This window comes from Ovis canadensis, chromosome 16 (genome assembly GCF_042477335.2).
Source record: "Ovis canadensis isolate MfBH-ARS-UI-01 breed Bighorn chromosome 16, ARS-UI_OviCan_v2, whole genome shotgun sequence".
Lineage (NCBI taxonomy): Eukaryota > Metazoa > Chordata > Mammalia > Artiodactyla > Bovidae > Ovis > Ovis canadensis.
This window is the reverse complement of record NC_091260.1, coordinates 52,698,448-52,713,628: the sequence shown is the minus strand read 5'-3', so window position 1 is coordinate 52,713,628 and position 15,181 is coordinate 52,698,448. Positions and strand designations below refer to the sequence as shown.

The following is a 15,181-nucleotide window of genomic DNA, read 5'->3' as shown; positions in this document are numbered from 1 at the left end:
GCCCTCAGAGATTTCCATCCAGGAGGCAGAGTCTTAAAGCAGCTTCTGCCCCCAGGGGCAGTTTAGATGGCAGGACAGGCTCTCTCGTCAGGGACTTCTTTATCTGGGGAGACCTTTTACAGCATGTATTTGTTTTGCCGCCTTGAGTGTTTATACAGCTTTGGGTTAAAATTCCATTTGCTGGAGAGAGATGATTGTAGAAGCAGGTACTCAGGGAGAAGAGGTGGATGCTGAGCAAGAGAGAAGTGCTTTGATTTGTTCAGTGTCATCTCCAGTGCTTTGGATTTTAAGTCTCATGTACTTTTCACTTGGAAGAAAAATTCTTGAAGCCTGTCTGGGGGTGCGCATTTAGTGTTCTGGTGTTGCTGAAGATTCCGAGGAAGTATCTCACATTCCATGACGGAGGGATTAGTTAGAGCAAGGACTTTGTTATTCACTCAGGTCCTCTGGTGCTACGGTGACTCAGAGGGAACTGTTTTAAACCACTGCCCTTGAATCCTAGGGTATGGCATCTTGGGTGCTAAATATATCCCTGTGATTCAGGAAAAGGTACATGTGTGTATAGCTGCCATTTGCCTCTCTGAGTTATTGTTTCTTAGTGGCCATGGTAACCAGCTAATTTCTCTCTTAGCTGTTAGTGTAGAATGTTCCCCCCTCATCCACCCACAATATTTTGAAAGATTCCATCAATGTTCAGAAATAATGGTCTATAATATCTACTTATGCAGTGTCTGTAAATTATTTTTAATGAAAGTGTCAATTATAAGGATGATTAGGTGGCATGATAGGTATAGAACAGTGGTTCCCAATCTCATTGAGCATCCAAGTCACCTGGTGAGTTTAAAAAAAATTACAAGAGACTTCCTTTGCAGTCCAGTGGTTAAGACTCTGTACTTCCAGTGCAGGAGGTGTGAGTTCAATCCCTGGTCAGGGAGCTAAGATCCTACATGCTGTGGACCATGACCAAAAAGCAAACAAAGAAAAAAAACCCGATTCTGAGCCTCACTTCTGATTACAGAATCCAAATACCTTGCTGGGGCTCCAAGGGGGCCCTGACGTGCTGACATAATTGTCAGCATTGTCTTATGAAATAACCTTTGGGTCACATGTAGGGGTGGAAGTGGGGGTAAGTGGGAGGAGTGGTTTGGCGACAGAAGAGAGGAACTTTTTTCCTCTCTTTTCCCTCATGATTACATTTCGGTTGGAGATGGCTTGTGGTCGAGAAATAGCTAAAGAGAATTTAGGAGCAAGGGCATTGCTTAATTAACCTTTGTTCCTTCAAAATTCATTTTCAGCCAATCCAGAGGTTCTCAACCTGAAATTTCCCTAGCTCTACAGATTGAAGGTAATGAAGATTATTAAACTATTTAAAAAAACAGTTAAAGAATTAACATCTTTGTTGAGATAAGTCACATCCTATTCAATTTACCCATTTGAATGGTACAGTCGATTGGTTTTTGGTGTGTTCACAGGCTGTACAGCCATCATAGCAATAAATGTAGAACATTTTCATCACCCCAAAAGGAAAATTCTCTGTTATGTCATTTTTAATGTTCAAAGAAGTTAACTTATTAGTTCACAGTATAGCTCTATAGGCTAACATCAAGGCTTTTTGATTCAGGCTAGAAATTCTATTTGATAAGGGTAGTTCATGTTAAGCTTTGGTTGAGAGTTACATTATTTTTAAAGGGAAAATGGATTAACAAACCCTGCTTGTTGGATCTAGTCTTTCAGTTGAGAGGGCAACAGTCTGTCCTCCCTGCCCTATTCCATCCTTACTGATGGAGTGACATCACATGGTAACTGGCAATGAAGCAATGCTTGGTGATTTATTTTGGGTTGAGCATGGAGTAAACTGACCAACATTTCTGCTCAGTGGGTAGACAGGCTTTTTTTTCCTGCTTGAAATGAGAGAATTTGATTCAAATACCTTTTCCTGTATATGTGAAACATGCCCTCCTCTTTCTGAACCATCCAGATTAGACTCCCATGCAGCTAATTCAGCTTTATCACAGCTCTTTTGACCTAAGCACCTAGTTACTTTTCCAAGGACTGCTCTTAGTGTGGCTTCACTAAGTTGATAGATGTCACTTTATCCAGTCTGGGCTTTGGAAGTTTGAATCTGGGAATTGGAGCTGAAAGATTCCAGCTGACCCAAGGAAGGCAAGTCATGATTGACTCTTGGGTTCTCTTGGGGAAGAGGGGGCTACTGAGGCAAAGGGAGCCCAGGTGACTTCCCACAAGTCCTGGCTTCCAGGATTAGGTCCTGGAGTAAAGTTCTTTTATCAATTCCTGGAAAGCAGTGATTTGTTACTAACTTTAATTATCCCCAGCTACAGTTCTTGTTTCTAGTTACTATTTTGTGGGTTTCCAAACCTTTTTACCCTTGACCCCCATCTCTGTCATCCCAGAGTTATACCCTTGGACCACCCAGCTCTCAAACACCCAAAGCTTCCAGGAAAACATTCATTTTCACAGCTAATACCTCCCCCTGGAAGTTTTAGGAATTACTTGCTTTATTTATTTAATCCTCTTTAAATGAGCCTTTGCATACTTCTCACTGCCATTCTGAGGGGTAAGGGGGAGACGAAGACAAACACAGCAAGCCACTAGCGCCCACACCCATGAAGCACGCTCCCCCACCTCCGGCCCTACGCACCCCACGACCTCAAACAAAAACCTGACCCAGCTTTGCCTGAGACATTGTGTTCTTGCCTGAAAGAATGCTCTGGGTGGTTCCACCTTGGTGGTTAACACAGTTTGTGGGTTATCCAAGGCTGGGTTTCTCTTTGCTTCTTTTCCTGGTGCATGGATTTGTCCTGTTTTCTTGGTTATTAGCACTTCACCTGGAGGGTGGAAGGAATTGAACTTCAAGGGCAATTTCCATCTTCTAGCTGCATTTGGTGGAGAACCATGAGCCGGTGTCAGGTTGGGAATTTCTGCTTATCATGGTTTTCTACTTGGATTCATCAAAAGATGGTTGCTCTGACATGATGAAAGGCTGTTTCATAAACCAGCACAGCTTTGATAAGGATATTTCCAGTTCCACATACCTCATTTCTAACTTTTCAAACTTGTGTGCCAGAGTCAACCAAGCAGACGCCTAGGCCCTGCCCTTGAGATTCAATTTCCAGGGAATTTTGCATTCAGCAAACTGTCCCCAGATTCTTCTGATTCAGGTTAAGTTGGGGGGCGACCTTCTAGAAGCACTGTCCTCAGAGTTTACACTTTGCCATTCAGGTATCAGCCCAGCCTTCTCTGTGGTTTTAAGTACATGGCAATTAACAAGGTGTAATTACTGTGTGTGCGGTTTCCAAGGCAACAGACATTCTGTCACTCCTGCTGAGGCTGGGAAGATTGAAAGGGACCACAGGGAGGCCACAGGACTGGTGTGGCCTCCAGATTAATGTCATTGAGGTGTTTTGTGACCGGTCCAAAGGGCCCTGCTTAAGGGCAGCAGCAATAATGAAAGTCAAAAATTAACAAATTTGAAGCCAGGGAGCCACTGGACCACTTCTGGAGGTGGCAACAAAGACCTCAAGAGGAATGGGTCCAGCCATTCAGTTGCCTGCATTTCCTACCCCGCCCCCACTATGCCATCTGTTTCCTCAGATCAGTTTAGTCCAGAATAAAGATGGTGGATGAACATGATGACCTTGAAAGGCTTTTGAAAGGTAATGATCAACCTAGTCAACATCTGACCATTATTCCTTAGTCCTCAAATAGACGGGCCTGTTAATGTTCGCCTGTTCTCACTTTGTCAGCTGAGGCTTTGTCAGTTGAGTGCTTTCCACGTGCTGAGAACTTGCACATAGATTTTTCTGTCATTTTTTACCTAAACATACACTTCCCAGGTTTCAGGATGGAAGAGATCAAGTTCATGCCATGTTTTAGCCCAGGAGTTTACGTTCAGGTTTTGGTTTTAAAGCTGTAGGGCAGTGGAAAAGGCATTCACCCATCAGTCCAACTTTGGTTCTGAATTTTATCATACAGAGGTGTGGGGAATGCAGACAGGTTTCTTTACTTTGAGGTTCCATCTCTCCCTCTGGAAAATGAGGGGCTCTGACTAGATCCATAGTCTTACCTTTTGAAGGGTAACAATGCCTTTGCAGAATCTGATGAAAATAGGAACTTTCTTCCCAGAAAAAAGTACAGGGACTTCTCTGGTGGTCCGGTCATGAAGACTTCACAATCCCAATGCAGGGGGCCTGGGTTCGATCCCCTAGTCGGGGAACTAGATCCTGCAGGATGCACCTAAGACTCACTACAGCCAAATAAACTTAAAAAAAAAGTACAGATATACTGTCACTCCAAAAATTTACCTTCATTTTCTAAAGGCACCACAGATCCCTCCTAAATGAGGTGGTTTCTTAAGACTTTTCGAGCTCCAGATTGGAATCACTGGGTCCCACGAGGACCTGGGGAGAGTCTTTCACTGTTTTGAGTGGCTTCCTGAGGAATGAGGTATTTGATGAGGGAGGTTTTGTTTTTTTTTGCATTTTTCCCTCATTGCCCTGTGCATCTATGAGGGGGAAAAACACACTGAGAAAAATAAATAGGGAATGAATGGCATCTGGAATATGAGCTGTGCTTCAGTATGCTTCACTCCTGTGTCCCTTTCAGAGGAGGTGGAGGCTGTAACTGTACCGTGAAGGGGATGGAGAGGAGGGAGTTAGGCACTGAATTTTGTGCAGTGACAGGCTAGCCTTTACTTAAGCTTGTTCTACTTTGAATGAGGAGTTGGAAGAAAATGAAAAGTTTCAGTTAACTTGAAAATGTTGGATGCTTCAAAGGAGTATCACAAATGGGAAGAACATAACATTCTGTACCACTTCCCAGCCCTTAACCCTGACCACCTTCCTAACTCAAACCCAGACGATAACCCGTGGCCCAAAGTCCTAGTCCAGTTGGGAAAGAGTCACTGCATTGTTTGTTTGGAAACCTTAAAGTGTGTGCGTGTGTGTGTTGCCCAGTCATGTCTGATTCTTTGTGACCCCATGGACTGTAGCTCACCAGGCTCCTCTGTCCGTGGGATTCTCCAGGCAAGAATACTGGAGTGAGTTGCCATTCCCTTCTCCATGGGATCTTCCCAGCTGAGGAATCAAACCTGGGTCCCCTGTATTATAGGCAGATTCTTTACGCTCTGAGCCAGGAAACCTTGATACTTAATTTCTTTTTTTCTCCTCCTGGCTAGGTGCTGAAGGTCTCCTCTAGAGCTGTGGAAGGCTGAATGGACTAAACATGAAGAGCTTGAAAGCCAAGTTCAGGAAGAGTGATGTAAGTACTTGTGACTCATGTCTGGCTGTAGAAACACCCTCCCTTGGACCTTGATGAGATGCTGGGTTAATCAACTACAGAAGTCAGAAGTGCTCTGGGGCCCAGCTCAACCTGGCTTTTGTGAATGACGTATTCTTGCTGTTTGTGTATATAGCTTCTAAAAAGGACTTTTTTTTTTTTTTTTCACTTCTGATGTCTGTGCCTTGTAGAGAAAGGACCAGTCAAATTAACATCTTAACAAAAAGAGTAAAATACCTCAGCATTTCTAAATCCCCCCAAATCTGACTCAGAATGTCATTTTTAAAGAGTGGTTAAGGAATTATGTGTTAACGTGGTTCATCTTGGGTGTTTAGGAAACTTAAATTCTGTTAAGGCTTTTGTGGTAAAACAGCAATATCTATTGCTGCCTGCATCTTTATTCCCTCTTAATTCCTGGGGTTCTTCCTTATTTGTTATTCATCATACAAGCCTTTGGATTGGAGTAACCAGCGATGCTAAAGCTGAAACTCCAGTACTTTGGCCACCTCATGCAAACAGTTGACTCATTGGAAAAGACTCTGATGCTGGGAGGGATTGGGGGCAGGAGAAGAAGGGGACGACAGAGGATGAGATGGCTGGATGGCATCACCGACTCGATGGACGTGAGTTTGAGTGAACTCTGGGAGTTGGTGATGGACAGGGAGGCCTGGTGTGCTTCAATTTATGGGGTCACAAAGAGTCGGACACGACTGAGTGACTGAACTGAACTGAACCAGTGATGATGCCTGAGTTATGAGACAAAGTCTCCCAGAGGAGAAGATGGAGAAAAAGAACATAGCAATGGGATTATATGTGATGCTATTATAACAGAAGGTCAGCTCATAAACTCTGCTGAGGCTCCAGTCTTGTACTAGCTGCTGCAGACACTTGGAGCAGAGTTGTTGAAGGGGAGAAATACACGGAAGGATGTCTGATGGAAGCTCAGCGAGGTCACCCTCCTAATGGGCTTGCTTGGCTATCATTTACCATTGGGTAATTAAAAGTAAACCTGGATTTTATTGCTTTGCTGAGAATTATATGACAGCTTGGCACAACCACATTTTTGCAACGAGTGGAGACCGTGTCTTACGGCTGACATGTCACACACGCGCATACACACACGAACACACATACCTCCTCTTGGCTGAAGCTTATCTCCTGAGGCTACATCATGACATGTAACTTACTGCCCTGATAAGCCCCAGACTGGAGGAGGTGCTTGTGGAATGACTGCAGAATCTTGTTATGCCGAAAGGAAGTTTGAGCTCTAAGGAGAAAGGTTTTTTGGGAAAAAGTGGACTTCGTTTCCTCATTCTTCAGGTAAGTTACCTAAGACTCAGAGAAAGTGACTTGGCTAAAGTTGTCCAGGTAACCTTTGGCTGGAGTGACAGCCTTGGTGATTTGACTTCCTTGACCTCTTGCCCTGCTCCTCCCCTGAGAAAACTCCCTTCAGTCTTCTCATTTGTTGGCCAAGGGATGCTTCAGCCTCTAGATCTCATTGGACTTTCAGTTAATAAGGAAAAGGCAGTTAAATGGAAAATGTTGCCCAGCCAGGCCGATTCGGGTTTGTAACTTGTGTGACCAGGTTCACAAATACCTTTTCCATTCCACTGGGCAGCTTCCATTTGTACAAGCTGAAATTGTTTTAGCAAAATTTAATCAACCTAGACTTCCATGATATATGAACAGGGGCAGGGGGGAAATAATAGGAGCATACACTTTCGATTTATAAACTGGTGGCTGTAGGGAGGGTATTACTGGAATCTAGGTTTTTAAATAAAAACTGAAATATTTCCATGATTTAGGGGAAAAAAGTCACAGTAATAACACTATTAAAAGCTTCTGGAATTTGGCAGTTGAAAAGCTATGATTTTGGCAGTTAGTGCAAAGGGAAGAAATGTTAGAAGAGCAAGCTTGGGAGAGGAAAGCAAAAGAAATTGGTATTATGGGGCGAGATGGTATCAGATGGCTCCCCAATTTCACCCCAAATTGCTTCCCAAAGCGTCATCCCTCCACTGCAAGATGGAGGGAATAAAAGCAGAAAAGAAAAACCTTTCAAAGCCCAGCTTGTTAATCAGCCGTCGGATAGTGAGAGCTCACCATTATGAAATATTTACTTTATGTCAGGTGCTGTGCCAAGCTCATTATGTGAACTTTGTTTAATCTTGCTGCAACCCTTATGTGGTAAGTATTATTGGCAGGCTTATTTTCCAGATGAAGAAACTGAGACCCATGGAGCCCCAGTCCCTTGCCTGGGCCTCAGTTCTTCTAGCTCAGAGTTGTCAGTGTTTGTGCCCAAGTAGCCTGATTCCAGACCCCAGGTTTTGCAAAAGAGGTCTGATTTTATGAAACAGCAATCCAGGCAGTAGGTTGGGAAAGCGACTTCAGACCTAGGTGTATGGCCTTGGGCAAGTCTGTTCCCTTTCCTGAACCCCCAGGCTCCTCACCTGAAAACTGAAGATAGTATTACCTCATGAAGTTGTGACGGTTAGGTGTTCTAATGTCTGTAAGGCACACACTTTAGGCCTGGCATTCTGGAGGTGCTTGGTATATCTTCCTACCTCTTTCTTAATCACAGACATCCATGCTGGAGTTGAGAGGACTTCAGCTATATGGTTGGCAGACAGGTTCAGACTCAACACAAGCTTTACTTGGGAAGGGTACTACCTCTTGCTCGGGCTTTGTAAGTCATCTTCAGAGCACAAACCTGGGCAGTGAGGGCCTTCTCTCTCTCACAACATGTATTTCTCCCTTGAAGCAGTAGATTTTAGATGAAAATGATATCTGTGATTTTAACACCAAAGCAGCAGCTTGTTCTCTCTTATTCTCTGTGTAACCACTGGGAATTTTTACTTGTGTCTAAAATTTAAAATAGTCAAACAGGACAGACTGCAAAGTGATATTTTTGTTGGTGCAAACTTTATTTCATATGTGAAATCTTTTACTGATTGATTCTGAATATTTTTAAAATTGAAAATTATTATTGAAAAAATAAAGATGGAAATTCACTACTGATGACCTTCCTTTGAAAAGTAATTGGAGATGAGATGTAAATTGTCATGTAAAAGCATCTTAAAAGGCAAAAAAAAAAAAAAAAAAAAGTGAAAGTCGCTCAGTTGTGTCCAACTCTTTGTGGCCCCCCTATGCAGACCATGGAATTCTCCAGGCCAGAATACTGGAGTGGGTCACCTTTCCCTTCTCCAGGGGATCTTCCCAACTCAGGGATCGAACCCAGGTCTCCCATATTGCAGGTGGATTCTTTATCAGCTGAGCCACCAGGGAAGCCCAAGAATACTGGAGTGGGTAGCCTATCCCTTCTCCAGTGGATCTTCTTGACCCAGGAATCAAACTCAGGTCTCCTACATTGGAGGCAGATTCTTTACCATGAGCTATCAGGAAAGGAAAAAAAAAAAAGAAAAGAAAATTATTATGTAGAAATTGCTAATTGAAAGTAAAGAATGAGTCAATAATATAATTATGGTTTATAAAAAAAAAAAAGCAAACACAATGAAAAGTAGGCAGAAAAGCCTATGTGGTCTGGAGGGCAAAATAACCTGGTAACTGAGTTGCTATTTCTTGGGAGGGACCCAGAACTGGGAGTGGGTTGGTGATGGGGTTGAGGGGTTGGGGGGGATTTAGTTTTTCATTGGGTGCTTTAGGCTTTCATTTTTTGGTATATGTGTATGCATCCCCATGTATCACTTGTTACAAGAAAAACAAGTTCTAAACTGTTTACATTCAGTTCAATGAGCCAAACTGTAATCTTCTTTACCCGAAGTGAGTGGTCTCTCTTAGAGAATAACCCTAAACCCACCCATCAAATTTGCCTGCTAGTCTTTGTGGGAGGCTGAAAGAAGGAGAAAGAAAGGGCCCTTTGTGTTTCTGGCGGGTAGGAGGAAGAGGGACAGCAGATCATGTTCGTTCTCTCGTAAAGAGAAGGCAGGTGACCCGCGGGCATGATCACATTTCAGCCAACCTGTGTCTGGGAGGTCTTGCAGCCAAATGAGTTTGTGACCATTGAGGGCAAAACCCAGGAGTGAGAAAGGACAAGCGTGGCCCAGAGGAGCCCCCGTGGATGCCTTTAAGGTCATTGTGCTGCACTAGGACCATCAGGCAGACAGAGATTTCTTCTGAGCATCCTTTCCAGAATGCTTGACTCAGGCGGCTGAGTTTCTGTGCATGACCTAGGGGAAGGACCTAGCCTGTTTCTTTGGGCTGTGGTTAGATACCATCCTTGTCTAGTGGCTTCCATCCCTAAACTTAGTAGGGAGCCTGCAGGTAACCCAGAGAGGCCAAAGAAAGTCATGGAGCTTAACAAAAGTTCCCCTAATGTAGGTGACATGTTCCAATTCCTTTGGTCATCTTTGAACTGGGGTTAGGTACTGGAAGGGATACTGGAGAAATATGCGGGATGCTGATTGTTTGGAAGAAACTCAAAAACCCACGTGGGAGGAGAAAAACTACACACAGGCAATAACTAAGACAAAATACAAATCCTATAGGATATAGATATTAATAGGATATCCAGGATGATATAACCAATTGTTAAATTAGGAGACCTGAATGATAAATGCTATAGATTTTCAGAGAGGAGTGAATCACTGGAAATGGGAAAATTGGTAGGAGGTTTATGGAGCTGAAGCTTCTAGGCCTCAGGGAGGCATAGGATTGGAAGGATGGTTAGGAGAGGAGGAGAGGGTAATTCTGGCTAGCAAGTCGTAAGGCTCACTGCGTAGACTCGCTTTCCAAAAATAGCCCTTGACCTGCGCAAAAGTGACATTAAGGAGCCCAAGAGAATGCCCATGGCATGGCTCTGAGTCTTTGCATAAGAACACTGTAAATTTTTCATTCTAGTCTAAAAAATGGATGTACTTGACTTTTTATGCTTGTAAAAGTAAGTACAGGGTTCTAAATCATCATTATTCGTTTCTTTTATGACTAGTTTGAAAGTAGCTTCTTTACCTCTTTAAATATTTGCAGCAACCAGTACGTGGTTCCACTTGGAAAAATGAGCTGTCATCATGAGAAATGAAGCCAAGAAGGTTGGGATTTCCCTTTGCTAATAAAATGCTCAGGCTTCTGGAATTTCTTTGTAAATGCCAATTTTTAGTGCCTTGAGTTGAAATGGAGGTTGAGGGATGCGAAAAAAGGGTTGAAAGATCTTTGTAACAAATCTTGAACTGCCTCTCCAACATGATCGAGGCCTTCAGAGTTTACTTTGTGGGTGTGTGCTTAATTTTATGAAAGATTTGTTCCCAATTATGTTTTCCACTGTAACAGGGAAGCAGTGGACATTCCGTTTAGAGGGGGAAAAAAGGCATCCAGTTTGAAATGGCTGTGTCCATGAAAGATTAAATTAATGGTATTTCTTTATGGAGCAGCAACTAATGATGGCAGCTTTCAGCCAAAGAATGCACACACCCCATGAATCTTGAGGAACCAGACACATCCTGCTTAGTCAGGAGTTTGAATTTGTTGCCTGTTGAGAGAGTGGCTCCTGTGAAGGTCGATAATCGGCATCTCTGCCAAGGTATGTTTTTCAAGTTTTTAGTTGTTTATAGTAAGTTTTTACAGATGCCCATGCCTCCCTCCCTGACCTCACATGCAAAAAATAAAAAGTTTTTAAAATCCGAGCCTCTTTTGACAGAGGAACCTTGGCTAAATCTATTGTAAAGCTTAGCCTCTTTTTTTTCCCCCCATAGATTTAAAAATACATCAGAGGTGACCTTTTGGGGAAGAGGCCTGCGTCTCTTGTAAACTTGAGCAGAGAATGTGTCAGGCTACATAGTTTCTAGGTCCTGTCAGCCCATCTTAGTGAGGAATCTGCTGCTGCCTGATTTTACCTTGTATTAATTTCCTGGGGTAGGAGTGGGGGGAGTGAAAGTCTATCCCTCAGTCGTCTGAATCTTTTGCAACCCCATGAACTGCAGCCCGCCAGGCTCCTCTGTCCATGGGATTTTGCAGACAAGAATACTGGAGTGGGTTGCCATTCCCTACTCCAGGGGATCTTCCGGACCATGGGATCAAACTCCTGTCTCCAGCATTGGCAGGTGGATTCTTTACCATTGAGCCATGAGGGAAACCCATTAGTTACCTAGACTTGCTGTGAACATGCCTCGAGTGGCTTATACAACAGCAGTGTATTATCTCACAGTTCTGGTGACCAGAAGTTTGAGATCAAGGTACTGGTGGGGTTGCTTCTTCCCTCTTGAGGCCTGTGAAGGTGAATCTGATCCCTGTCTTTCTCAGCTTTGTTCGGTGTTTTGCTGACAGGCATTGAGATGCATCACCTTGATCTCTACCTTCATCTTCAGATGGCGATCGCTCTACTTGGCTCTGTCTCTCTTCAAATTCTCCTTTTTGTAAGAAAACCTTATTGGATTAGGGCCCACCCTAAGGACCTCATTTTAACTTGATGACCTTTGTAAAGACCCTGTCTCCAGATGAGGTCATATTCTGAGTACTTAAAGACTTCAACTGATCAATTTCACAAGGTGTGTGTCAGGCATGGGGCTCACAGTTCAACCCCAAACATGCTTCCATTCTTTTCTGTCCTAGAACAGATGCTCCAAAGCCCTAGCACCCACAACCGAGCACGTGTGCTCGTAAACTTTAGCTTCACAGTTTCTTCATCTTTTGGACTGTACATTTTCAGTGTCTAATAAAGTGAGGCTGGAGTATCACAATTTTTTGATGGGTGTTGGTGCCTAATTTTGTTGTTCAGTTGCTAAATTGTTTCTGACTCTTGGTGATTTCATGGACTGCATCACGCCAGGATCCTCTGTCCTCCACTGTCTCCCGGAGTTTGCTCAAATTCATGTTTATTGAGTCAGTGATGCTATCTAACCATTTCATTCTCTGCCGCCCCCTTCTTTTGCCTTCAACCTTTCCCAGCATTAGGATCTTTTCAAATGAGTTGACTCTTTGGATCAGGTGGCCGTATCTTCTGAATGGTCATATCTCTTTGCCTTCCCTACTGTCCATGGAGTTCTCTAGGCAAGAATACTGGAGTGGTTTGCCATTCCCTCCTCCAATGGACCACGTTTTGTCAGAACTCATCACTGTGACCTGTCTGTCTTGAATGGCCCTGCACAGCATTGCTTATAGCTTCACTGAGTTGCAGAAGCCCCTTAGCCATGACAAGGCTGTGATCCATGAAGGGGCAGTACCTAAACATAATGTTAATCAAAAGAATAAATACAATCACACGAGTAAACATGTATTGATCACTGACCTCCTACAAGAGAAATTAGAAGAGTTCCCACTGATTGAATGCTTGCCACGTGCTAGGCACTGTACCAAAACCCTTCACATGTAATGCTTACAAAATTGTATCCAATAAAGACCATTGCTGTTTACAGTGAGAAGTTGAGAGAAGTTAAGTAACTTGGGTAAAGTTGCACATTTGATAGATGGCAGAGAGATCTGAATCCTGGTTTCTCTTGATGCCAGAGCAATAGCTATACACAGTTGTTGACACAGGGCATTCCCTTTCTTAAGTTTCAAAGCTGCAGACTGCAGAAGGTGAATTTTGCTCCAATGGTCTAAGCAATAAAGACCCATGGATTGATTTTGTCATTATCAGCGCTCACCACTGATGGTGGCAAAGCTCACCAATAGTGTTATTCCCCGGGCAGAGGAGGCTCTGGGTTGCTTTGTGGGAGGCAGATGCTCTTGAAACTGAACTTTCGAATCAAGAGAAGACAGATGCTGCTACTTTCTGCTCTTCCTCTGTAGTTCAGCAAAACTAATTCTAATTCTAAATGGAAGCACTATTACTGGCTAACTAGACCACAGCCTCATTCTAGTTGTTGTTCAATCACCCAGTTGTGTCTGACTTTTTGAGACCCCCATGGACTGCAGCATGCCGGGCCTCCCTGTCCTTCACCATCTCCCGAAGTTTGCCCAAGTTCATGTCCATTGCATTGGTGATGCCATCCAGCCATCTCATCCTCTGATGCCCTCTTCTCTTTCTGGCCTCAATCTTTCCCAGTAACAGGGCCTTTTCCAATGAGTCAGCTGTTCACATCAGATGATCAAAATACTGGAGCTTCAGCTTCAGGATTAGTCCTCCTAATGAGTATTCAGGGTTGATTTCCCTTAAGATTGACTGGTTTGATCTCCTTGCTGTCCAAGAGACTCTCAGGAGTCTTCTCCAGCACCATTGTTCGAAGACATCAATTCTTCTTTACAGTCCAGTTCTCACAACTGTACATGATCACTGTGAAGACTATAGCCTTGACTATACAGATCCAGAAAAACATCTATTTCTGCTTTATTGACTATGCCAAAGCCTTTGACTGTATGGATCACCACAAACTGTGGAAAATTCTTAAAGAGATGGAACTACCAGACCACCTGACCTGCCTCTTGAGAAATCTGTATGCAAGTCAAGAAGCAACAGTTAGAACTGGACATGGAACAACAGACTGGTTCCAAATAGGGAAAGGAGTACAACAAGGCTGTATATTGTCACCTTGCTTATTTAACTTATATGCAGAGTACATCATGAGAAACGCTGGACTGGAAGAAACACAAGCTGGAATCAAGATTGCCAGGAGAAATATCAAAACCTCAGATATGCAGATGACTCCATCCTTATGGCAGAAAGCAAAGAACTAAAGAGCCTCTTGATGAAAGTGAAAGAGGAGAGTGAAAAAATTGGCTTAAAGCTCAACATTCAGAAAACATAGATCATACAATCTGATCCCATCACTTCATGGCAAATAGGTGGGGAAGCAGTGGAAACAGTGACAGACTTTATTTTGTGGGGGGGGGGGGCACGGGGGCGGGGCCGGGGGTGTTCCAAAATCACTGCAGATGGTGATTGCAGCCATGAAATTAAAAGAAGCTTACTTCTTGGAAGGAAAGTTATGACCAACCTAGACAGCATATTAAAAAGCAGAGACATTACTTTGCCAACAAAGGTCCGTCTAGTTGGAGCTGTGGTTTTTCCAGTAGTCATGTATGGATGTGAGAGTTGGACTATAAAGAAGGTTGAGCACCGAAGAATTGATGCTTTTGAAGTGTGTTGGAGAAGACTCTTGAAGTCCCTTGGACTGCATGGAGATCCAACCAGTCCATCCAAAAGGAAATCAGTCGTGAATATTCATTGGAAGGACTGATGCTGAAACTGTGATACTTTGGCCACCTGATGCGAAGAACTGACTCACTGGAAAAGACCCCGATGCTGAGAAAGGTTGAAGGTGGGAGGAAAAGGGGACGATCGACAGAGAATGAGATGGTTGGATAGCATCACCTACTCAATGGACATGAGTTTTAGTAACCTCTGGGAGTTGGTGATCGACAGGGAGGCCTGGCATGCTGCATTCCATGGGATCACAAACAGTCGGACACGACTGAGCAACTGAACTGAACTGACAGATCTTTGTTGGCAGAGTAATGTCTCTGCTTTCAACACAGTCTTGGTTTGTCAAGGTATTAGAACTTGTAAACAGTGTACCTGAAGAACTGTGGATGGAGTTCCGTAATATTGTATAGAAGGCAGCAAACAGAAACATTCCAAAGAAAAAGAAAAGCAAGAAGGCAAAATGGTTATCATTCTAGTTACCCCAGACCATAATTGCAGGAATTCTTGGTTAAACCTGGTATCATTCCAGCTGTAGCTAGAAACTGATATGAAACTTAGAAGCTGGCCCCTAAACTTGGGGAAATCTGATCGTCTGCACAAGCAGAAAATCAGCTAGGTTATTATCTCTTATCTCTTTATTCTGAAATTAATTACCTAATCATTTTGAACTATGGCTGACATTGGTGGTTTTCGCTTGACAAATTCTTGTATGTAACTTTTCTTTTGAAGTGAAATAGGAGCTGCTTCTGAATTCATTCCGTGGAGATTTTTTGGTTGAGCTTCTTTCCACAGATC

General features: G+C 43.4%; 1 protein-coding gene across 17 annotated transcripts in view; it reads left to right on the top strand.

Moving 5' to 3' along the window:
- RAI14 (retinoic acid induced 14) overlaps positions 1 to 15,181 on the top strand; it is a 163,562-nt gene that overhangs the window by 23,832 nt on the left and 124,549 nt on the right. For all 17 annotated transcript variants that reach the window (XM_069555846.1, XM_069555842.1, XM_069555837.1 and 14 more), the window contains exon 2: positions 5,195 to 5,277. In XM_069555846.1, the coding sequence (XP_069411947.1) occupies positions 5,242 to 5,277 (36 nt within the window). In that variant the 5' untranslated portion in view covers positions 5,195 to 5,241. The remainder of the gene's footprint in view (positions 1 to 5,194; positions 5,278 to 15,181) is intronic.